This window comes from Microtus pennsylvanicus, chromosome 4 (assembly GCF_037038515.1).
Source record: "Microtus pennsylvanicus isolate mMicPen1 chromosome 4, mMicPen1.hap1, whole genome shotgun sequence".
Taxonomy (NCBI): Eukaryota; Metazoa; Chordata; class Mammalia; order Rodentia; family Cricetidae; genus Microtus; species Microtus pennsylvanicus.
Window position 1 is genome coordinate 21281249 of NC_134582.1, and position 25600 is coordinate 21306848.

The following is a 25600-nucleotide window of genomic DNA, read 5'->3' on the forward strand; positions in this document are numbered from 1 at the left end:
GTATTCATCTTCTGGTCCACTAACCAAGGATGGGTCTTGAAGTGGCTGATCTGGTGATTTAAGTTATTAGGATTGGAATAGGGCAAAGACCATTTTCTTTCTTGATCACCAACACCAACATATAATTTCTTCTTTGGTTCCTCTACTGCCCTCTGTGACAGCTGAGCACAGGGTATCTTTATTTGTATACCTTGCTTCCATGAAAGCATTTTCCCTGCAAGCCAAACAAAACACCCTAGAAAAGAGCCCAATCTTGGAAAAAATCTGGTGAATTTAGAAGAGTCCTTCTTGGTGCATGTTTGTTTAAAATGTTTGTAGCACTCAAATTTTGTTGTGAATTCTCCAGAAATGGAAACTAATGCTCGACTTTTAGGAAAAGTTCTTTGTGTGCTAGGTGGTGGTGGCTCATGCCTTTAATCTCAGCACTAGGGAGGCAGAGGCAGGAGGATCTCTAAGTTCAGGCTAGCCTGGTCTACGGAACAAGTTCCAGGACAGCCAGGACTATACAGGGAAATCCTGTTTTGAAAAACCAAAATAAATAAATAAACAAACAACAAACAAATGAAAATAGTTCTTTATGTTATTAAAAGTATCCACTGAGCACAGAGTGTTTATATTGGTCAAACAAAACTAAAACAAAGAAGCTGAAAAGAAGTGAAGTCCCTAGCTACCCCCATCCTATATCCCTGGATTGGTTTATCATTATGCGGTTTGGCTGGGCAGCACCTGTTTTGTCGTGAAGTTTCACTGCAAGATGACTCTCGATGGACAAAGTGACCTCTATACTAGAGGTTGGTTTTTAGCCCCTGGGAGAATCGATTTTTAATGATAAATATTAGACAATGGACTCCTCTCAGTTTAGCTCCACAAGGATGCAGTCTCCTCTCATGAAGAAGAAATAAGCAAACCCTGCAGGGTTTGGAGCAACTGTCAATAACGATTCCTTTTATTTGAAAGTATCAGGGGCCTGAGCAAGATTAATAACCTTTCCAACATGGTGGTTCTGCTGGCGGAAGTAGCCCACCTACCTTAAAGTTCTGCACAGTGGTCCTGAGTTGTTTTATTTGAAGATTTAATCATTTTTATTTGTATAAGTGTTTTGCCTGCATCCTCAGTCATTTAAAATCTTTACTTTTTGAGAGATGTGTACCTATCATTTTGCAAAGTATCCAGGACTCAAGAGGTTAGGGTTCAGATCAAGGTCATGGAGCCAGCTGTGTTATTTTCAAGTGTATTTGGCTTCAGATACACTAATTGCTCAAAGTCGTCTTCTTTAATGAGATATTAATTTTTAAACGATTTTATTTAAACTCCTGGATGCTTACAGACAAGCAGTTCATAAATTTGAAACGGCTTGAGGATCACCAAAGAAAAAGTTCTCCAGGAATTAACGAACTAACTTTTGCTCAAATTTAACTCTCCAATTTGAGAGGGAAGTTGAATCTTCAGTTCCTTAAAATAGTCTCGTAGTGATTTCTCCACTGTCTGCAGTTACGGATTTTCTACATTACTTATATTGTCCATACACTACACCTCTTTTCAGGCTGGGTCGAGTTAAGAAGGAATCACAGTGATTTCTTTTCTCTCTTCAAAATTTGTTTTGTAGAGCAAAATACTGAACACACATGATCGCTCTTGGAAGACTTCTGCGGGTTTGACAGGACCTAGGAGAGGAACCCGGAAGCTGCCCGAAGTCAGCATGGCGACGTCGGATTCGTATGCCCTAAACATAAACAGGTAACTATGGTGAAAATTAAATACAGACAAACCCCTTTACATGCACCGCGAACCAAATGGACCGGGTAGACATACCAGAACAATCTAGAGAACAAAACGGGAACACGGTGACCAGAAGAACAAAGCGCCCCTAAACTGGTCACAGCCTGAACAATGCCACTAATCAACCACAATTCCGTCAGTGAGTCAAACAATAAAGGACACTGTCAAATGTCAGCCCGTTTCTGGAAGCGACTCTGAGCTTTGCATCAAGGAAACGCCACCTTCTGGAAGTTCTGATTAAACCAAGCCCTTCCTGAAGTCCAGGCTGTGCTGCGAGCGCTGAACCGATCCTGGCCAGACACGTTATCCATAATCTGACTGGTAACATGGAAGATCCACGGTATCTCGGGGACTTAACACAACGCACGCAAATAGTGAGATAACGGACGCCTTATGTCCAGTAGCGTAGTGTCTGCAATGAGACTACATAAATCCTCATTCATATTTTAAATCATCTGTGGATTAGTGATCAATTAATGCAATTAAATGCTATATACTGTTCTGTTAGGGAAGCAGGTAGACGGTCAGCTCATCACAATTCCTTTCTTCTTCTTTTTAAAGTATACTATAGGGGACTATAATGCGGTTAAGAACACACATTGCTCTCACGAGTTCGTTTCTCAGCTCACAGTCATCCTTATCTCCGGTTCCAACGGATGCGAGGACTTTTCTTTTACAAGGCACACACCTGGTGTACGTACATAGATGCCGGCAAAACTCATACACTACACATAAAAGTTTAAAAAAAATACATCCAAAACCCCTTTTCCCTCGTGGTGGATGACTCTCTCAGAAACCGAATCTGCCTTGCGTTCAGCTAGACGAGAGTCGGGGAGGCAGGGAGCTTAACCACGCTGCCCAACCCTTTCCAGGGAGACCCAGTTCCGCCTCCTGAGTCCCGGGAAGGCACCCCGCCCAGTGCCTCCGAACCGGAAGTGTTCTCTTCCCTGACTAAACATGGTGGCTTCTGCGTCACTTGCCCACCTCCTGCAGCCAATGGATGCCCGACGTTCCGCTGACTCATATCCGCGACGACTGCCCTAGACAGTATGATGCAACGCCTCAGTCAAGGAAGCCCTGTGTGCACGTTGAGGTGACCAGGCGGCGGTGTTGCGGTGTCGATGTCCTCGGAGGTGATCAGGGCGACTGCAGGGATGGTACTCGGTGAGTGAGGTTCGGCTTGAGGTCCGGTACAGAAATGTTCCGGCCGAATTTCCAGACCTCCCTTCCGTGCTTGGCGCAGCGTGGGCACGCTCCCAAATATTTGCGGGGTTCTGGTCCTTCGCACCAGACCCTCAGACCTGGACCACCTGGGCACCAGACTCGGTGACCTAAGTCGGGTTCTACTCCAGTCCTGTGGGTCCCTCGGCCACCGCCTCTCTGGCCCAGCCCTACTGCCAAAGTCTCGTGATGCCGCCCAGACTGGGGCGCAGCAAGGCGCTGGGACCTAATGAAACCCCCAACTATGCACTTCTTTTCTTGATCTTATGGAGGATTTAAGACTGTAATTATTTCTCCTAAACCTTATTTTTCTGCTGAGATTTGCAGCCGTAGAAATAAGACATTTAAGAGACCGAGGCAATGTCCCAATTAGACCTAGCAGTTGTGAGGCCCTCTGCAGTTTTAACCCCAGAGATTGGGTTTGTTTTGAAGAGCAGAGGATACTGTCATGTTCACTTGCTCCCGGTGCATTGTTTTCCGGGATGCCTGATTCACATCTTGTTCCGATTCATCCTCAGTATATACATACAGCCCTGTAAGGTGTATATTGTTTTCCTGATTTTAAAGATAAAGAAATAAGCACAGTAAGGTTAAATAAATTCTCCCCGGGTCACCCTGGCTTTTAATTTAAGGTACAGCATCTCATCAAGGTAGGATGGATTTCAAAACCCCAGCTTTATTGTTCGCTCAAGGAAAAGAGTCGTGCCAGCAGGTTAAAATAACGAAAAAGTTCGTTTAGAAAAATCAGTTTTGTAATTCATTGTGCTAGGTGGGATAGTCTTAAAAGGGGAGATCGGAAAAATAATATGTTGATTTCTTTGGGCCTGTGGGCGTCTTTACAAACCAGATGCTTTTTCTGTTTCCCGAAGATAGAAAATGGGTAGAGCTGCAGCAAGCTAACGTGGCTGAGAGTTATTGATGAACGATGAGTAACTTTTCCTCTTTTTATAAACAGCAGAGCTGTATGTCTCTGACCGAGAAGGAAATGATGCAACAGGAGATGGAACCAAGGAGAAGCCATTTAAAACCGGCCTGAAGGTAACCTCACTAGGGTGGCTGCTCCGCCTTGAGGAAGGACCGCTGTGGCGAATGTCTGTTCGAGAATTTTATTCCGTTCTTTCTTTAAAAAGAAAATACTACCTTTGTTCATGGGGGGGGCAGTATTTGTGTTCCTCTGCGTATGGAATCAGAAGATACTGTCCACCATTTTTCTGTCCTTCCTCCGTGTGAATGTTAGGTATCAAACTCAAGCCCAGGTCACCAGGCCCAGTGGCAGTCACCTTTCCCCACTGGGTGATCTTTCCAGCCCAATAGTTTTATTTCACGCACTAGAGTTTGAAAAGAGTCTCCTAAAAGGGAAAGTAGAGGGTGTGTAAACACACGTTCACATGTTAATTTAATAGTGTTAGATCAGAGCCCAAACTTTTGGGGGGGGCATTTAAAGCAGTTCCTTTCCCTTTTTTTTCCCACGAGGTGTTCATCTCTGCCCCTTTTCTCATCAGAGTTGTCTGTTTTTCAGCTCTTGTAAGAGTAAAAGTTACCTTTGAGTCACACTGAGCTCGTGCCTGGGGAATCTAAAGAGAGGTCTCTTGGTGTATTTATCATAGTACAGAGATCATCCTGACCTTGAGATTCAGAGACTTGACAGAGCAGCAGCCCATCCGAGGACCACTTCTCACAGCAGACTCAGGAATCTGAAGGGTGAAGACAAAAATGCCACTTGAGTAGTGTACTGTTCTTTTGGGGCCTAGGAACATCATGTGCGGTCAGCTCATTCCAAGTGGACTGTTAACATGCCACAGGAGTGCTCCAGCTCACAGCTAGTCCCATCAGGTTAGGATGTGGTCCAAGGTGTCTCCACCATGCTATTTATTCATTGACAGGCCCGTTGAACTGGAATGCTGGGGCCCCCTGGTTTCAGGTACCCTATAAGGGGGAAGACTAAATGTTCTGCTCCCTCTTTGGAAGAGCAAGCCCCTGACACTACTTTTTCTGTGCATCCATATCTGGCCGATTCTTGTTTTTCTAGATGCCTGACAATATCAGTCATCAAGTCCTCTTAACCTGAAAGTGTTTTCTCTTTAGGTCAGGCTAGGTAATGCCTTGATATGTCATACCAAGGTCTTGTTTTTTTTTTTTTTTAACTTTTAAGAGTGAAGTCTTGTTCAATTGAGGCATATCCTGTGACTTTCCAAAACTGATAACACTTGAGGTGACCAGCGGAAGAGGAGTGTTGCAGCTTGAGTCCTTCTGTTACGAGGAATGATAGGCACTTTCCATCCCTGACAGAAAAAAATGAGTATCGATGTACAGTATCAGGAAAGAAGCGAAGTCCAACTGTCTGCAGACGCAGCTGTGTGTTGATGAGAGATAGAGTCTTCTAGAACACTGTGGGCAGCCGCAGCAGTCCTTCACGCTGTGGTCTGATGGGGCCGTAGTTGGACATGCAGTCCATCACTGGTGTGGTACAAGACTGTGATCCTATGACAATTTATGGTTAAGTCTCTTGGTGTTTGCAAAAGATTTACATCCCTGCTCTACAGCAGGCAACGAAGTGGACAAAAATCACACTAGAAGGTTAGGGTTCCTCTTGCCCTTGGTTTTAGAAAAGTAAAAACTAGTCAAGACTGGTAGAAATGGGAGATAAACTTGCAAGCTAGCTTCTCGGGTCTTGGAAATTGGAGGATTTAGAATATGAGGGAGGAAGATGAAGTAGTAATTGGGTGTGCTGCCTGTCTTCTGAGAATGGGTGGAGATTTTCCAGGAATTAGGCATTCCTCCTCTTGTTCCTTTTATGTTTGTGGGGAGTCTCTCTCTCTCTCTGTCTCTTTGTGTGTGTGTGTGTTTGTCATTTAGTATGCGGGAGTGGGGATCTTAGCTAATCTTAAATAAATGTTGCTAATGTTTCCTTACAGGCCTAGCTGTTTATGCCCCCACATGACTGTCCTTTGTAATTTTATGGCCTCTAGCTGAAGAATGAAACCAGACAGTTGAGGACATGGCCCAGAGCAGCTGAAGCAGGACAACTCAGTAGCCCTAATGGGGGCTCAAATAGGCAAAGAATAGACGTGTGGTAGGATCTCAGAGGTTTATAAACTTCAGCTCTTACCTCCAGAAAGAATAAGACATTTCTTTTCCTGTGTGAGAATTTTCAGACAGTGCTTGAGGTCACTACAGTACTCATCTTTGCCTTGAGCCTGTAACTCCAGCACTTGGAAGGTAAAGAAAGGTAGGAGGATCAGGAGTTCAAGATCATCCTCAGCTACACAGCAAGGTCAAGACTGGTCTGAACTAGAGACCCCATTTAAATAATTATTTTTTTGGGCGCCAGTGAGTTGGCTCAGTAGGCAAAGGTGATTCTTGACAACCTGAATTCAGTCCCTGGGATCCAAGTATTGGAAAGAGAGCTGATTCCCCTAATTGTCCTTTGGTGTCCCCCATGATCAATAAAAGCATAACAAGCATTTTTGTTAATTAACTTAAAACACACAAATGATAAACTATTAAACGATTTATAATACACTAATGTCTGATATGTCAATATTGCTCAAAAAAGAATAGTCTCAAGAATTTTTCAAATTAAATATAACTTAGCTGTTATTTTGTTGAGAGAGTTTCAGACCTGCCTGACTTGGGTCCAAATTTCACAAATCGCTAACCTCTCAGGTGTTGCTAGTGAAGGGGTTTTGCTCTCCGCTGCTGCTTTTGTTGGCATAGCTGTGCTTGTCCCTGTGTCTCTCTGACTCTGCTCTGCGTGGAGGTCATTTACTGTGTGGGTAAATGGGTTAGAGTTTTCTGTAGTGTGACCTGCCGCTCTTAGAGCCAACTCCTTCTGAGGGAGGCTCAGCCAGTCATCCGCTTGACATTGAGTTTTGTCTCTTGGGTTCTGATAGTTTCGTCTAAGCTCTTCATCATGTTCAAATTCATAATCCAGGTGCGGTTTTGGTTACTAAGCATTGTATAATACTAAAGAAATCTTTTTCTCTCCCTCCCTCCCCAAGGCTTTGATGACGGTCGGGAAGGAGCCGTTTCCCACCATTTATGTGGACTCACAAAAGGAAAATGAGGTAGGGCACGCTAATCGCTAATCATGTTTTGTGAATGACAAATTGTTCTGAGCACAGAGAGGGGTCGAAGATAATGCCTATCTGTGTGCTCTCTCTCTAGAGGTGGGATGTCATTTCTAAGTCACAGATGAAGAACATTAAAAAGATGTGGCACAGAGAACAGATGAAGAATGACTCTCGGGAGAAGAAAGAGGTGACTAGTGAACTTGCTGCTGTGCACACTCTTAGAGTACAACACCCAAAACTGCACTGACCACTTGCATTGTGTTTACTATCAGGCAGAAGATAACTTACGAAGAGAAAAGAACCTGGAGGAAGCAAAGAAAATTATCATTAAAAATGACCCCAGCCTGCCAGAGCCAGCCTGTGTAAGTGTCTGTCGTTTCTGGCACTGTGGGCACGGCTGTTCCTGGGTTTCTGGGTCTGCAGGACACACACATCTTTTGTTCTTAGGTTTTGTTTCTTCTTGATTTTAAGTGCTGAGGTTGGCTTTTAGAGGTTCATTTTGTTGCTAAGACTAGAAATTGTGTGGTAAGCAGATTCTGCTCTGGCTGACGGGTATCAGGTGTGGAGGACTAGCTGGCTGTGCTGGGTGATTTGAGGCAAATGATTTTGCCCTCTGTAGTATCAGTTTCCTCACCCAGAAGTAAAAGTCCAAATCTCTGTGGTTTTCAAAAGTTTTACAAATATATAAGAAGTATTTATGATTATTTGAGGGGAAGTTTGTTCCTGTGTTTTTTCTGGGACCCAAACAGATTGCTGACTCAGGAGTGAGTGTGGCTTGGGTTCCATTGATGCTTTTGCTGGCCAAGTGTCTGTCACCTCCTAGCCCCTCCAGTCACCACCTAGTTCCTCTTCACATCTCCTCTCTTGTCTTAGTTTCCTGGTGTGTAGGTGTGCAGAGGGACTGGACAGGCTGGGATTGTTGCTACTGCGGGGGACAAACTAAATTCACTCCTTACCTGTTTTTCTTTAATAGGATCCCAGCCAGTTGTAGGTATCTCTCATTACCAACTTTACAGTAATGGAAAAGAATTTTTTTTTTAATTAATTGTTATGGTGGGGAGTATTTTTTGGTTGGTTGGTTGGTTGGTTAGTTTGAGTTTTTAGTTGTTGTTTTGTTGGGTTTCTTTCTACAAAAGGTCTTGTTAGTATCCCACATAGAGATCTTCCTGGCTTGCCTTACAAGTACTGAGATTAAATGTGTCTGCCATCGCATTCAGCAGTGATAGTTTTTTAACTATTTACTACAATCTATGGGTCTTTGTAATATTAGTGAAAATCTTGGTATGTGATAAATGGCATAATTAAGATAGTTTTTATTTAAATTTGACAGGTAAAGATTTGTGCATTAGAAGGCTATAGAGGCCAAAGAGTGAAGGTGTTTGGCTGGGTCCACAGGTTGCGGAGGCAAGGTGAGTGGGGCGGTTTTTCTTTCCCTCTTTTCAATCTTAAATAAACCTGGTCTTAGATGAAAAACTGATAGGAGATGTCATTTTGTATATGTATTGCTTTTATTGCTTGGTGAATAAAACTGTTTGGGCCAATGGCTTAGCAGAGCAAAGCCATGTGGGAAATCTGAACAGAGATATATAGAGAAAGTAGGCAGCAGAGTCAGAGAGGCCATGTAGCTGCCGAAAGAGAAAGATGCCCCCCAGAACCTTGTGGCGATACACAGAAATGGGTTAATTTAAGATGTAAGAGTTACAAGAAGCCTGAGCTAATTGGCCAAATAGTGTTGTAATTAATATAGTTTCTGTGTGATTGTTTGAGTCTGGGTGGCTGGGAAATGAACAAGCAGTCTCCATTTACAAAGACCAGCATAAAAACACTTTTCCGAGTTTGTTTAGGTTTTTGGTATGTATACTGTCTTTTTAAGTGATGTAATGATTTATAACCTAAATTTGTTCATATGTAATATGACTATGAAAGTTTGAAGATTATTTAGATATTACTTGAACTCTTAGTAATCACATTGATCAAGAGGTGTATAACAAGTACATCATCCTCACATTGAATTTTAACTATTTATTGAGAAACAGGGCTGTGTGTTATAAGACAGATCCTGATCTGGAATGAGACCTTTTTTAGTTAGTGTTTTTGTCGGTTCCTGTTCTCCCCCCTCCCCGTGTATGCTGTGTATGAATACATGTTTGAATGTGTGTGGCATGCTTATGTGTGGACAGACACGTGTGGAGGACTGAGATTGATGTCTGAGATTCTCCAGGATCTCTCTCCCGCCAGCATCCTAGTTTTGATTTTTATGATTACCTTCAGCCTGACCTTTTCTCTCTTTTTATTAGTTTATTATCTTGCTATAAGTTACTATCACTTATAGCAAGATAATAAACTAATAAATCTTTCATAAGAATAAATGAATGTTTAATTTCATATCCTTATGTCCCTCCTCCTGAGTGCTCAGCACTTTTCTTTACATTATAGGAGATTCAGAAGTAGATAAGACAATGCCTCAGCTCCTTAACTGACTTAACCGTCCCATGATCTCTAACACATCCTGTGTGGATCATGTGGTTAGAACGTAAAGTACACAGAGACGAGGCTTGGGGGCAGGGATGTCAAAGGCAGAGAGCATGGAGAGGTCTGAACTCCCATGACTGCCCCTGGGACTGTTTTATGTAGGAGGATTGTGAAGTACCCTGGCTGAAGTTTTGTTTCTTGTTCCTAGGAAAGAATTTGATGTTTCTGGTGTTGCGAGATGGTACGGGCTATCTGCAGTGTGTCTTGTCAGATGACTTGGTAAGTATTTTATTTTACATATGCCTGAAAGGTGAATTTACTACAGTCCATTTTATAAGTTTTGAGAATTTTAGGATCTCTACACATACTTCAGATTTTTACTGTGTTAACTATGGATACCCATGTCAAAAACCATTGTGTATCATAAATGTAAAAAGTTTTGATTGTACCTTGGAAAAGCTAGAGAGAAGCTTTTGTTATGGAAATTTTCTTGAACTATAAAGACAGGGTAGTACAGGGAGTCTTAAGACCTGGCTTGAGTAACCACAGGTTATGCTGGATCTTGGTGTCTTTCCCTGGATGTCACATTGCTAACAGTGTCTCCTTGTTGCTCATTATCTCTCTTTCTGCTCCCAGTTATTTGTGGGAGGAAAATCCAGAAATTACTCTAGAGTGTCTTACAGATGAGTTTGGTTAATTCCTGTCTCTCTGTCACTTAGTGTGCTTCTGCTTGCCCTGTGTTTTATAAATGGACCTTGGTCTGATAGTGTTGATTTTTTTTTTTATATATCCTTCATATGAGTGCTTCCTGTGCAAAGCTGTTCTGGTTATATCAGGAGGCACATGATGTTGACATGTCTTTGTGATCAGTGGCTTTCAGTGTAGAAGCCTTATCCCTCTATTGTTGAATTGCCCATTATTTTTCTCCTAATGACTTTAGCATGTGCTGGTCATCACAGTGTAGAGAGGCTCTATCTTAAGTCAAAAATGAACTGTATGGCTATGTAATGGACTACGGTCTTTTATGCTTATGTATTCATCTAAAGGGAACATAAATATGTTTTTATATAGCCATATGTTACTCAACCATAGCACCCCAGTCCAAGAAATACTTTAGTAAGCTATCTCATTGAGCAAATATCACGGTGTACTTCGCTATCATATCAATAGGTAATATCAGCTACCCAATAGGTGATACGTAGCAGTCCGTTGCTAATAGAAACATGTGGTGCATGGGTACATTGCCTCCTCCAAAAATAGCGCTTGCACACTCTCGCTCTCTCATTAATCAGTGTTGAACCCAGGGTGGTAGCATAGCCTGTAATCCCAGCACTTGCAAGAAGAGGCAGGAATATGAGCAGTGCAAGGCTAGCTGGGGCTATATGAGACCCTGTCTCAAAAAGAAGCCAAAAATAAAATTAGTGGTAGTATCAATCCTGACTTTACAAATATTTGACTAATAACTTGTTTGTAAACAATTCCTTTAACTTTATTAGAATATTTTAAAATCAGCATAAGTAGCCTAATAATGAACTTTGCCCTTTTGCAGTGCCAGTGTTACAATGGAGTAGTCTTGTCCACTGAGAGCAGCGTGGCAGTATATGGAACACTAAACCTGACTCCAAAGGGCAAGCAGGTGAGCGGGGTGAACGCGTGGAATAAAGTAGTCGGTATTTAATGGTTTGTTCTCAATGTCTTTATTGGTACATTTGGCGTATGGCATATAAATACACAAGCATAAAGTAATGTAAATTCAGTGTACTGTGTTCTTTTCCAGTAAAATATGTCTGCTAACAGTTTTTGTTGTAGTCTGATTTTCGTAGCTATAACAGAGTCTCGTGGACTGGGAAATTTATGAAAACAAGAGAATTTTCTTGTAGCTCTGGAAGTTGGTTAGTCCACGGTGGAGGGGCATCAAGACTAAAGAATGTATTCAGTACATTGGGGTGGGGCTGAGCTGGCTTGTGTGACAAATCTAGTCTCATGATCACTGACGCTAACTCGCCTGAGTGACCAAACTCATTCATGCAGGTAGGGGCCTCCTGACCCGAACACCTTCCTCTGCTGCCGCGGGGCAAGTAATGTCACTGTGACTTTGAGAGAATGCAGAGCTCACGGTCAAATCAGAATAGCGTGGGCTCACACATTATTTTTAATCCCAGCACTTGAAGGCAGAGGCGGATAGATTTCTGTGAATCAACGTGGTCTACATAGTGAATTCCAGGACAGTCAGAGCTCCATAATGAGAACTTGCTTCCAAACAAACCACCTTAGCTTTTCGGCTTCATTCCTTACTGACCCTCTTGGTTGGTTGTGCAGCCACTTTGCTGTGGTGTAGTAGTAACTTAGCGAGGTGAGAGTTTCAGAAAACACTAGTCTAAACTGAAATGTTTTGAGCAGGAATTGGTAGTTTAAAAAAAAAATAGAAGGAGAAAGAGAAGAAAAATGTGCATAAGATATATTTGTGCCCTAGCCGAGGTAACCTGTCGGTCGGTAATCACAATTCAAATAACTACTGTGGTTGTAATTGTTGCCCAGGAAGAGAAACTACAGATGTAGCATATTAACCACAAGAGGGAGCAAACACTCCTAGCCCAGAGTCCGTGTAAAAGCCTGCCCTGTAATAAAAGTGAGTGAGTGAATTCACCCAGCCTTCCTTGAAGTGGCATGGTAGAGATGGAGTGGTTGTCATGGTGTTACTTGCTGTCCAGTGTTTGGCAACAAGATGAGGCTTTTAAAGAGAATTACTTTTTGTAGAGTCAGTAGGGGAGATTTTGACTCTTTCTCCAAGTAGATAAACTGCTTTTAGTAAAACTTTCCATTTTCCAAAATTTAAGATTTTATTTTTTTATTACTTCAATTGTGTGTGTGTGTGTTGGTGTGTGCTCTGTGCACATGAGTGCAGATCCCCTCAGGAAGCAGAGATGTCAGACCCTCTGGAGCTGGATTTAAAAGTGGTTTGAGCCACTTCGTAGGTGTTAGGAACCGGACTCGGGTCCTCTGGAAGCTTAGTATGCACTCTTAACTGCTGAACCAGCTCTTAGCTCCGTATTTAAGTTTTGAAATATTGGTAAGTATGTTAACTAAATCTTTAGGCAAATGCTAGAAAAATAAATCATGATGCTAATAGCTGTAAGTAATTACTCCAGGTCATGGAATTAGAGTTGATTTAATTCTTAGTACATACCTTCTTATTTATAAAAGTGTGTGTGTGTTTACATGGAAAGAAGTATTAAATATAAAATTGTAATACTGAGTTGCTGGGTGTGTAAATCTAGAGGCTAAAACTACTAATGGTGCTCTTAAAATAACATCTGGAAATTTGGGCCCAGGATCTTCAGGACTGTCGGCTTAGTGTCTGTCTCACTCCCTCTGCTTGTTAAACTGTAGGCTCCGGGAGGCCACGAGCTGAGCTGTGACTTCTGGGAACTGGTGGGGCTGGCCCCAGCTGGAGGGGCTGATAACCTGATCAACGAGGAGTCCGATGTCGATGTCCAGCTCAACAACCGGCACATGATGATCCGCGGAGAGAACATGTCCAAAATCTTGAAGGCACGGTCCATGATCACCAGGTGCTTTAGGGATCACTTCTTCGACAGGGGCTACTGTGAAGTAAGTGCCCGTTCCAGGTCTCCTACGAGTGACGCCCCGTGCCATTGGAAGACGGCTGGCAGTAGCAGACCTGTGTGCTCCTTCTCACCGTAATAGGTTACCACCCCGACGCTGGTGCAGACGCAGGTGGAAGGCGGGGCCACACTCTTCAAGCTTGACTATTTTGGGGAGGAAGCGTTTTTGACCCAGTCCTCGCAGCTGTACCTGGAGACCTGCCTTCCGGCCCTGGGGGATGTTTTCTGTATCGCCCAGTCCTACAGGGCCGAACAGTCCAGAACACGAAGGCACCTGGCTGAGTACGAAATTGTCCTACCCAAGCTGCCCCTCGGGCTGGGGTTAAAGTTCAGCTAGTCGAGTGAATGCTTAGCATACCTCAGGGTCTGGGTTCTGTCCGCAGCACCATATAAAAGTAGCGTGCATGGTGGTACACGCCAGTCAGTCGGGAGGTGGAGGCAGGAAGACCAGAAGTTGAAGACCAGCCTGGTCTATAAGACCCTGGCTGAGAAGCAAGAAAAGGCAGTTGGCTTCTTAGGTACCAGTCAGTGAGGGTTGCTAGATCAGGGCTTTGGTTCCTTTCTGGACACTTCTTCCCCCAGGTCCAGATCTTTGCTTGAGAGAACCTTTGTGTCTGTTGTTCAGATTCACGCACGTGGAAGCCGAGTGCCCCTTCCTGACCTTTGAGGACCTCCTGAACCGTTTGGAAGACCTGGTGTGTGACGTGGTGGACAGAGTCTTGAAGTCACCAGTGGCGAGCATAGTGTACGACCTTAACCCGGTAGGTGTGGTGTTTTCTCGAAATGAAGAGGTTCCAGTCTTGTAGAAGACAGAATCGCTCTCAATTTTTATAGATTTAGTGAGCTAAAATTAAGTAGGTAATGTTTTGAAGACTTAAACTTAATATTGGTAGTTGCCAATAACTATATTTTAGCTTATAGAAGAGGTGGTTCATAAGTATTTCTTCATCTGAAATGCTCTTTCATATTAATGATCTGTAGGATTGTTGTCTTTTTAAAGAATTTATTATTATTTTATGTGTTAATGGTGTGTGTGGGCCCACTTGTACAGTGATGGCATGTGGAAGGCAGAGAACAGCTTCATGGAATGCGGTTCCACGGATCAGACCCTGGCTGTCAGGCTTGCCTGGCCAAGGCTTTACCTGTCTGATGTGTGGTGTCCTTCTGTATATGTGTTGCTTTTATTGGTTGATGAATAAAGATGTTTCGGTCAATGGCTTAGCAGAGGAAAGCCAGGCAGGAAATCTGAACAGAGATACATAGAGAGAGAGTAGGTGGAGTCAAACAGACACTAGCCAGCTGCTGAGGAAATAAGACATGTAGAAAATGAGGAAATGCCACAGCCTTAACCACAGGGTAATACATAGGCTAATAGAAGTGAGTTAATTTAAGATGTAAGAGCTAGCTAAAAATATGCCTGAGCCATTTTGCCTGCTTGCATGTCTGCACCACATGCATGCAGTGTATCTAGAAGCCAGAAGAAGGTGTTGAGTCTCCTGGAACTAGAGTTATAGGTGGTTGTGAGCTACCATGATGGGAATCAAACCTGGGTCCTCTGGAAGTGCAGCCCGTAACTTAACCACTGAGTCATCTCTCCAGCCCCATTTTTGTTTCTTAATAAATGTTTTAGTTTGAATGCTTTCCTTTTATACAGTTTTTTTTTCCTTCTTTTTACTCTAGAACTTTAAACCTCCTAAACGGCCTTTCAGACGAATGAACTATTCAGATGCTATTGAGTGGCTGAGGGAACACGATGTAAAGAAAGAGGACGGGACGCTCTATGAGTTTGGAGACGTATGTATCCCTTTCTCCTTGCTTCAGAGGGGAGTGTGTACGTAAGGTTGCTGATGGTGGCTGCTTGATGCTGGAAGCCTCTACCTGTCCTCAAGTCAGTAGTACTAGCAGAAGCTACGTCTTGAAATTATCTGGATTCCTGATAGAATGGACTTTAGAATAGCGTCCTTTTGGGCAATTCTAAAGCATTGGAGTTCCTTCTTCCACACAGTGCCCTTCTCCTTTTCCTGCTCTCATGAGCATTCCTCGGCCAGTGCATTCTTGAGCCTACCAGCATGTATTTGGGGGTGTCAGTTATAACTGGTCCAGACCTATGTATTTGATTATTTTAGTACACTGTGGGTGCATACGCGTGCGCGCGCGCGTGTGTGTGTGTGTGTGTGTGTGTGTGTGTGTGTGTGTGTGTGTGTGTGTTTACAGGTGAAATGTCAGTAGCTGCTACTCAGCAGTTTTTCTTTGGGTTAAGAAGGAATCTCTGTTGAGAACAGATGACACAGCAGCTCGCCACACTGCACTTGCTGCCTTGTAAATTCAGTTTATGATACATAGCGTAATTCTGCACTGAAGTTTGTTTTGTTTTTGTTTTTTTGAGACAGGGTTTCTCTGTAGCTTTGGAGTCTGTCCTGGAACTAGCTCTTGTAGACCAGGCTGGCCCTGAACTCAGAGATCTGCCAGCCTCTGCCTCCCAAGTGCTGGAATTAAAGGCATGGGCCCCCACGACCCAGCTTTTGAACTGAAGTTTTTAAGTACTTTTATTATCCCTAGTACTTAGCATGGTTGAATGAGAGACAGTCACTAACTGTAGAGCACAAATGTCCTAGTTCCCCAGGTGGACTCTCTCAGCCTGCTGTGTCACTGAAGGCTCGTGACCAGGTGAAGTGGGTAATGCCCCTGGCACAGGCGTCCTCAGTGCCTGCTGGTGGGTGAGTGCATTTCTGCTGCCCCACAGCAGGAGGGCTCTGGAGCTAGCAAACATTTCTGCTGCCCCATAGCAGGAGGGCTCTGGAGCTAGCAAACATTTCTGCTGCCCCACAGCAGGAGGGCTCTGGAGCTAGCAAACATTGCGGACTTTCCAGGTGTATTTTCATCTCACACAGATCCCCCAGTGTGGGAGGAAGAGAGAAGCTTGGAGATCAGATTGTCCCCCCCCCCCCCCCCGCGTGCGCGCTTATCCTTGTCTTTCATACCTGAGGGCACAGGGCTTCAGGGAACAGAGCCGGTGAATGCCAAGTTCTGTTTCAGTTCCCTGTTTTTTCTTTTTTCTCCTGAGATAGGGTTTCTCTGTAGCTTTGGAGCCTGTCCTGGAACGGCCTAGCCTGTTTCAGTTTTTAAAACAAATCAATGACTCTTGTCCAGCTCTCAGTTTTTACTGGGACAGGAGTTTTGAGTTCTGGTTTGAATATGATTTCTTAAAGAATGTTTTGGGAAAGACACTAATTTAGCTTGGTTTATCATCATCTAATATTTCTTGGTTATTGTTGGAGGTGTGTTGGTTATTTTATGACTTTTCTGCCAGTAAGTGATGTTTGTAACAGGAAGGGAGTGCAGGTCACAGTTTAAAGATGAGTGTTTTCAGTACTCTGCAGAGCAGTGATGTCCTGGAGCATACACTGACTGTCTTCTGCTCTGGAGACCAAGCGGGCCATATGCTGTTAAGAGCTTGGATCTGGCCACTGACCAGAATACTGAGCAGTATCTTGTCACAGCTTAGAGATGTCTGGGCAGTGGTGCTGTTCCCTAGCAGCCTCAGCACACTGTGTGGGCTGTGTTAAAAGAAGCAGATCTTCCTACAGTTCACTTGATGCCACGAGTAGGTTTTCCTCTTTAGAAGGACTTGTTCCTGTGTGCGTGTCTGTGAGCTTTGGGTCTGTGTGTGTCCTCTGCTGTGCTACAGAAACATAGCCGGGGACAGCAAATGCTGGAAGAGCCACTCTCGGTTCGCAGTTTTAAAGTTAATGAAGTCTGGTTTCACCTCAGGATATTCCTGAAGCTCCTGAGAGACTGATGACAGACACCATTAATGAACCAATCCTGCTGTGTCGATTTCCAGTGGAGATCAAGTCCTTCTATATGCAGCGATGTCCTGAGGATCCTCGGCTCACTGAATCTGTCAGTTTGTGGTTCTCTGAGTATTAGAAACTGAGCTCTTTTAAGGGACTGGGAACTGTCATTTTGGATAAGATATAGCTCATGACAAGTATTTCATAAATCTATAATGACAGTAATTAAAGTTAAAAAAAAAAACTTCTTCCCTGATTGGGTTGACGTGTTCTGATAAAGAATTTGAGTAATACTTGAATTTTGCATAGTCGCGGGGCTTCCTTTCAAGTTAGGAGCTTAATTGAAATTTTCCTTAAAGCCTTGTAATCTTGTCTGATAGACTGGCGTAATTGTGATAGTTTTTTGTTTGTTTTTTGACTTTTTATTTAAAGGTTGATGTGTTGATGCCCAATGTTGGTGAGATTGTGGGCGGCTCGATGCGCTCTTGGGATAGTGAAGAAATTCTGGAAGGCTACAAAAGGGAAGGAATTGACCCTGCTCCTTATTACTGGTATACAGATCAGGTAAAAACAATTGTTTAAACTTCTTTAGCTTTTTTCACTGTAATAAATTTTTCATACATTGAAATGCCTTGTGTTGTATGGCATTGGAGGCCAGAATCCCAGGTCATCCATGAGTATTTAAATGATCTGTGTTTGCTTTGTGTAGCATTTGGATATTGCCATTTTTGTCTTCAGTCAAGTTATAGGTCAGTGCCATTTGGCAAACTCTTTATCTGCTGCAGGTTTTTTGTATTTTTAATGTGTATGGGTATTTTCCCTGCATGTATGTTTCACATGCCGTGCTCCCAGAGGCAGAAGAGGGCTTGAGAGCTCCTGCAGCTGCCAGTACAGAGAGTACTAAGCTACCTTGTGGGTGCTGGAATCTGAACCCAGACCCTCTGGAAAAACAGCCAGTGCACTAAACTGCTGAGCTAACTTACCTTGCTAGCCCCTGCTGCAGTTTTTAAATCTATTATTAGATCCTGCCAACATCTAATACTGTTCCTTACTCTCCTGATAAGTCATGGGAATAAGGTAGAAAGGTTGAAATCCTCTCTTCCTTTCAGGGTGGCTCTACATCCTTGATGTGGTTTTTATTATGTCTCTGTGGTTTATGAAGGCATATGGGTTTGGCTGCATTGACTACAGTGAGTTAACGCTACATTGCATTGTGAAAGTTAGCTCATGGTAGTAATTTCAACATGTTTAGTTGTAGTTTTAAAGTAAGCATACATTCTTTCTCTTTCTTCCCTTTTATTTAACAGAGAAAATATGGTACATGTCCTCATGGAGGCTATGGCCTGGGCCTGGAAAGATTCCTAAGTTGGATTCTGAACAGATATCACATCCGAGATGTGTGCTTGTACCCTCGATTCGTCCAACGCTGCAGACCATAACCAAGTGGCCCTGAAGCATGAAGGAAGGGAAATGTTCATGAAAAGATAAGACTGCTTCTGCAAAAGAACAAAAATTCGAAACATCCCTTGATTTCCTATTGGGCTAGTAGCTTTTTCTGTCTTTATGTGTTTTCTTCCCATTACCATAAAAGAAGTAGATGTGACTTGAATACAAAGTGACATTGGTTTCCTTTTAATAAAAGTACTCATTACAGAATTTTCAGAAAGTACGTGGCATATCACTCTTTAGTTGGAAGACATTTTATCATACTGTAGGTTACAATCACTGTATTAAATAAACCATATATGATTGTATAGTTTTAAATATAGTCTGATATTCCATCAACTATATTTTTGTCCTTTTAAATGTCACAGGAATTATTTAATGTATTATATACATGTTATAGCAAACATCTAAAAGAAAAATTGGCCATAGGATATAAAAAATCTAGTATTAATTATTGTGCAGCAGTGTAGATACTGGAATCGAATACCATAGTCTTACATTCGCTATTAATCTTTTCTAAATTCACACAGTACTTCTGATTCTGAGGGGCATGAATTGGTAGGAAAAAAATTATAAAGGGGATTGAGTTAAAATTTACAATGAACATGATTTGGATGATGGGTTATTTAAATGATCCCAAGTAACTCCTCAGCCTTCAATTTGAGAGCAGGGTAAGGCTATGCTTCCCTGTTCTGTTGTAATTCCGAGTAATGAAAAGAAAATATGTTCCCAAAGGATTTGCACCTGGAACCTTAGCCACCATTAGGCAGCTAAGTCACCCACCCAGCGCTGGGTACCATCTGCGCTGCCCGACAGGATCCTGGTAGGTTTACTGCATGGTCCCAGTGCAGGTGATTCGTTCCTCCCCAGATGCATGCCATGTGTTCTGATGGGCTGTATTCCCAGCAATCAATAAATAAACGCTTGTCAGACCAATTCTCTGGCTTGTGTTCTCAAAGCTGAAATCTCTGCCTCATATTTTATATCTTCTGCATTTTTTGAATCTGTTTGTTGTGATTATTAGATTCTGAATTTAGTGTGAGTGGAGTTACATGATAGTAAAAGGATGGGTTTTTAAATTAGACTCTTGTGTCCTAGTTAGAACTGTTTTGCACTCTTTCGTTGTTTTAAATCCATTAATTTCCTACTATTTTGCAAATAAGTAAAATGGCAGATGGAAGCGAGGCGTTTGTGGCCGAGTATTGAAAGAATGTCAGTGAGCTGTACTTAGTTAGCTTCATGACCAAAATTTAGGGAAAGAGGTTAGGCTCTGTTAGCTTGAATGTTGATTGTGTAAATAGGCCGATAAATAGAATACTGAAACGGAGCCTGGACTAGGTGAGCTCAGGCGTCGGGTTGTGGTGACCTGGGACCAATGAACCAAGTGTGAATGATTACGAATCCACTTATGGCTTCATCATTTCTCTCCTGTGGTTCTCGCTCTGCTCTGAAGATCTCAGCCCTTCATTCCTGTGGAGGACCAGGGTCTGGACATCTCTGGTTCTAGATCCTGCTCTCCTAGGCTCCTACTTGAGGGTTCTGTCCTCTCAGGCCTGTGGTGGTCGCGTCGAAAGCTCCAGAAGTGCCCAGTTGAGGATAGCTCAGTGTTTGGCTTTATGTAGTGATATTAAAGATTAGCCTAGAAAGCATTTTGCTTTTCATCTTTAATAGTCAACAAGCTGCAGGTGTTAAATGCTTATAAAATATGCCATATGCTAGAGGATTTGCCTGACTGTGAGCTCAGTGCGCTGAGTATGTGTGTAGGCGAGGCCACACTATGATAAGGTTTAGAAAGTATGTTTTCTACCTGTGGTGTTTTTAGCTTCCGCTAGGGTTGTGGGGAGTAATCTGTATGCCAAAAAGCACCTAGATATACTATCAGTTGTCTTTACGCATCCTTCAATCATTTTTAGCAATTCAAATTTCTCTTTATCTCCTTCCCACCTTGTGTGTAACATCCTAAAAATGTCTTCTTACATATATAGAGAATAGTTCACTTCCGTTATGAGTAACCCTGGATGCATATTGTAAATTACCCAAGGATCTTATAAATACCAGTGCTTGGATTTTACACTAGACTAGCTGAATCTGGATTTATGGATGGTACTTTTTTTTTTTTGAAAATTCCCAATTATAACTGGTGTGGGATGATTCCAACAGTTACTCAAATGAACCTTTAGGCTCTGTTCTTACACTAATATTTCAGTCCTTAATGACCTCTGTCATCTCTAGTTGAGATGGGAATACTGGGGAAAGGCTGGGTTATTTAAACTGCCTTAGCATCATGTATGTCTCTCATGCCTTCGAGGAAAAAAGACGTCATAACATTCAGGTACCAAAACTCATACCATCTTAAATCGTTCAATGTAGTGACTTGTACGCTAACAGTTTCTTATTTGGGGGGTCATTAGGCAGATAGCTTGATCAGAATTAAATGCAGTCATGAGTGAACACCAAGTTCTGGAGCGAAGGTTCAGCTAGCTGACGTAGCACCAGCTTTGAGACGTGGAAGCTGTCGAAGTTTAGCGTAACTTAAATTTCCCTCCATGCTGCTGGCCTCACGCTTTTCCGCATGGTGCTTCATTTTAGATGTCACCCGCTCTTCGGCAAACAAGAACCGTACTTTCCCGTGTGCACCTCATGTCTCCATCTTTCCAGCTCCGTCGAGTTACCATTTCTGTTGGATATCTAGTAAACTGCAGTTACCTTGCCTTCTGTGCCTTTTCCTTCTTACAATTAATATCAGGTTTTATTCAGTTCATTCAGTCCCCAAAGACATCCAAACATACTGATAATCTTTCTGTTACCTCTTCCTGTAAAAGTCCCCTGGGCTGTCTACCGCTTTTCCCTAGAACCTGCACAACTTGTCCAGGAATGCAGTCTTCACTTGGCCATGAGATGGGGGCGCCGCCCCACCGCAGAGTGGGAACCTGGGCATCTGACAGCTGCTCTCAGGGACTTTCAATCCATCTCATTATAGCATGTTTTTCTCATCTCCACTTCCAAAGGCACCTGCTGCCGCCAGTCCTAGCCACTAGGGATTCTGTTGTCTAAATCTAAATGGTTCTTATTTTAGAATGGCCAGCTTACAATTCAGTTTTTCTTCGGCTGGCTGAACCATGAAATATTGATTCATCTGCCCTCTAGCTTCTAAAATTCTGTTCCTGTAGTGTTCTTTCCCTCTTTATTTTTGATTTGTGCTTGAGAACAAAAAGGACCCCCACCCTTGCCATTCTAAGACCTCTGTGGAGATTTTGGTGGGGTTTGGGCCAAAGTGAAGCTAAATCTGTCTGTAAGCCCCGTCTTTACCCGGAGGTCACAATTTTGTATTTGAACACACAAATCAGAATGAAGGAAGGGGAGGAACATGCTATCATTAGCTGTTGAGTAGCGCAGGTTGGCAAGGAATGAAGACAAATGTAGTAAATCTATGAAAATTAAAGATTGTAGGTGACGGCTAAGTGGGTCTTGGGAATCTGAGAGGCTTTGTCCTTGGACTGTGATTATTGAATGGAATTTCCATGGTGCATCCCAGCTCAGCTTTCAATCTGAATTCCTAGGTTCTCAGCTGTGGTCCTCCATGCTGATAAATTCATGATGCTGGCCGTGAACTCCACGCGTGCTCTCTGGCTCCTGCCCCTGTTAGCATTTTATCTTTTGAGTTGTATTTTGGAAGAATGGAACAGCCCCCACTTTGGGAACACTGGCACACCTGGGTTCAAACACCAGCCTTGCCCTGGCTCTGCGGCCTCAGGCAACTCGGGTCCTCTGCACAGGTGTTTCCCTCCTCTGAGGAATAAGGTGGGATCACCTTTCAAAGAGTGTGCTTAGTGAGTGAGTCAGTGATTGGCAGGGTCTAGACATTCAGTGGAGACCCCCTTTTTAAAAATCAGCAATTCCTTTGGCAAAGGTGGGGATGAGCCAAGAACTAGGCTAACGTTCCTTACAGCTATGGTTAAAGTCCTGTGTCTGTTGACTTGCTCAGGAAGAGTCCAGTGATTCAAGGACAGGTTGTTGGGAAGGAAGCAAACCGAAGACAAATAAGAGCTTGGGTCCTGAAAGACCACGTCTAGGGGATGTGTCTCCAGCTCCTTTTATCTTTAGGCAAGGGAGTTTAGGTGAGTGGTGACGGCAGAATGCTGTCTCTCCAGTATCCGAACAGGATGTCGCAAGACCAAAGAGTTGGTCTGTTCGGTTTTGTGTAGTCACAGGTTCATACCTGGTAAGTTTCGAGAATGTCTTTGTTATGTTTGCTTTGGCATTAAGGTATTAGAATGGGGGTAGGGTGCAAGCATTGAGTAAATGGACCTCGGACTGTTAGTTTTGGACAGTCTTTAGATGATCACGAAGGGCTGCGTGCTCGTGGAGACAGGACAATCATGGAGGAATCATTAAAGACAGGGCTTGTCTTTTCCCTGTGCGTCCTGCCTGTCGCCAGTGTCTCCTCAGGCTCAGCATGTTCCAGTCTTCTCTTGTAAAATCATTTCTGTGGTTTGTGTTTTGAGACAGGGCCTTGCTACTGAAGGCAGTCCTGCCTCAGCTGCTCAAGTCTGCCATGCTGACAGTTCCTCTTGTAGATTCTAACAGGCCTCGGGAGAGCATTCTGTAGCCCTCTGAGCCTGAAGTCGGTGAAACTTCTGCTCACCCCTTTGTCCCCCACTGTAAATAGATTCATTGGATACATTTAATGCTTCCTCTCTTAGCTGAATGTGAAAAGGACAGCTCTGCGCGACAGAATTGCGGGAAGGAGTGGAGGTAGCATCAAAGCCAGAGCTATTAGGTTAGAGTTGGGGCTGGGTAAGAACTGACCCCAGTGAAAACACTGAGGGACTTTAAGCGGAGCATCCGTAGACCAGTGCACACATCCTAAGTGTACTGCTCTGCTGCTTACAGGCGAACATATCTTCCAGGGCATCCACATAAAAGCAGGATGGTGGAGCTAGGGGACTCAGATGCCTGGCTCTTCTGTAGAAAATTCCAGAAAGCTGGCTCTCTAGCCCAAAGCAAAAGGAGCTTGGGGTTTGCACAGTTCTGGGAGGGAGTAAAAGCCTCCTGGGAAGAGGGAATTGCAAATTTACACACCTTCAAAGAGCAAGACTGAATTCAGCCAAGAAAATAACATCAGTCTGCTTAAGATTCGGGACATTCCTGGGCTGCTGGCAAGAGGACACAGACAGGCTCTGTGGACACCCTTTTGCCAGTGTGGAAATGGGGACAAAGGCACCTTACAAACAGGAGCTCACAAAAAGTGTTAAGTCGTGGGAAGAAATATTGTGTTTAGTCATGTAGTGTGTGTGGTATGTGTCTTGTTTTGTTTTGTTTCGAGGCATGGTTTCTCTACGTAGCCCTGGCTGTCCTGGAACTAGCTCTGTAGACTAGGCTGGCCACGAACTCCTAAGAGTTCTGCCTGCCTCTGCCTCAGGAGTTCTGGAACTGAAGGTGTGAGCTCCCACCTCCTGGCTTAATGTCAGTCCAGGTGCTCCCATTTTGTCCTTGTGACTGAGAAAAGGAACTCTTAGGAACTCATGTGTGTCAGTGCTGCAGGAAGGCAGTTCAGAAGGCCATGCCAAAGACCCCTCACCACCTGCAAAGTCCTGTTCCATCAAGAAGCCTTGGTTTCACCTCACCTCAAGCCTCACTCTGCTTAGGCCAAAAGACTTCCTTGCAGGTCTCTCATGACCCCTAAAAGAAGCTGATGTCCTAACTCCCAGATCCTGCATGTATGTATGTATTTGGAAATAAGCGTCTTTACCTATGTACTCAAATTGGACTATGGGGTTAGTTGGTTCCAGTATAACAGGTATTCAAAGCCTTGCCAGTCACCCCACCAGAAGATAGGGAGTGACCAGGATGGACAGGGGGCTTGTGGCCCTGTTGATACCTTAATGGAAGGTTTCTAAATTCCAGAGTTAAAAAAAACAAAAACAAAAACAGCAAAATTTTGAGACGTTGTCCCACTGACAAAGGAAACTAATGCAGGCTTCAAAGGGGTCCCCATCCTTGCTGCTCCCTTCCTCATGGAAGCTTCAGAACCCCTGCTCAGGTCTCACTTGCAGAGAGAGGTCTTCCTGTTCCTGTTTCACCTTGGCAGAATTCACGCCAGACTGCGTCTACAGAAAGTTGCAGTTCCGGCCTCTCTGCATTCCTCTGCCTTCTTTGCTTTCTTCCCTGGCCCCTAGCCATGACCTGTCTTTATGTTGTGAATTCTTGTGTTTTTCATAAGACAGCTGCCTCAGTGACCTAGAATGTTCAGAATGTTCGTTCCATGTGGGTTCCGATTATCGTTCCGTTCCGTACATTAGGTGTTTGGCAGTGGCTCTACCTTATCCTTGTCTCGTAAACGAGCTACTTGCACGTACATACAAGTTCCTTTAGAACCTTTTACACTTTTATCCCCCACATTACCTGGGGCAGCACTTTTCTCACTGTGGACACACTCCGTGAGTGTGAGCACAGGTGGACTCCGGACAGTCTTCCTTGTGGTTTAGGCAAAGCGTGCTGCAGTTTGGTCCGGATTCGGTGGCTTAGGTCTTAATTGTGAGGACAATGGCTCAGACTTCCCTGAGTGATGATTCCAGGCTCCCCATTTGTCACGTGGAACTGCTGTTTCTCTCGCGCAGAAGCCCTTCCCCCAGTCTTTTTCTGATTAAGGAGACCGAGTGGAGTTATATAAATTTAGTTTGTGTAGCTCAGAAGTGCCAATCACTGCAAATAATGAATTAGGGGAGTCCCCCCTTCCCTGAAGCACTGAGCTGAAACCAACAAATTCATTTTATTTAGAACTCCAGGCTGAACTCCAGAGTGTTGTCTGTGACAGGCGAGTGCTTATTCACTAATTAAGTCACGGGCTCAGACAAATCTTCTCCCTGGCGGCTTATCTCAGTCAACACAAAGCCTGTATCTTTCAGCCTTCTGTTTGCTAATGGAATTGGTATAGAATTTTGCTTAAAACGCAAGCTGGTGGGGGGAGGGGAAGCATATATATGCAAATCTATGTAAATCTCATTAGGGAGAGGAGAAGTATTCTATATGTATATGCAAATATCTATAAGTCTCACTTCTTTAACCTTTCAAACCCTTTGTGAAATGTTCTGTGTAACCCTGAATCCGGAGTTCACAACTTCTGGGCTAAGAACTATGTATTTTGTTTTTGGTTTCTTGAGACAGGATCTCTCTATATAGCTCTGGC

General features: G+C 43.5%; 1 protein-coding gene across 2 annotated transcripts; it reads left to right on the plus strand.

Moving 5' to 3' along the window:
* Nucleotides 1-2790: 2790 nt before the first annotated feature.
* On the plus strand, nt 2791-18621 carry Nars1 (asparaginyl-tRNA synthetase 1). Of its 2 annotated transcripts, none has more exons than XM_075968480.1 (15): nt 2791-2943; nt 3956-4038; nt 7002-7067; nt 7168-7260; nt 7346-7435; nt 8404-8482; nt 9754-9824; nt 11095-11181; nt 12936-13157; nt 13254-13453; nt 13797-13932; nt 14852-14965; nt 16943-17074; nt 17398-17529; nt 18273-18621. In XM_075968480.1, the coding sequence occupies exons 1-15, from the start codon at nt 2901-2903 to the stop codon at nt 18402-18404; spliced, it is 1680 nt and encodes a 559-aa protein (XP_075824595.1). In that variant the 5' UTR covers nt 2791-2900; the 3' UTR covers nt 18405-18621. The 2 variants fall into 2 exon arrangements, with proteins under 2 accessions (XP_075824595.1, XP_075824596.1); XM_075968481.1 differs by having other exon boundaries at nt 2807-2943; nt 3959-4038.
* Nucleotides 18622-25600: the final 6979 nt, after the last annotated feature.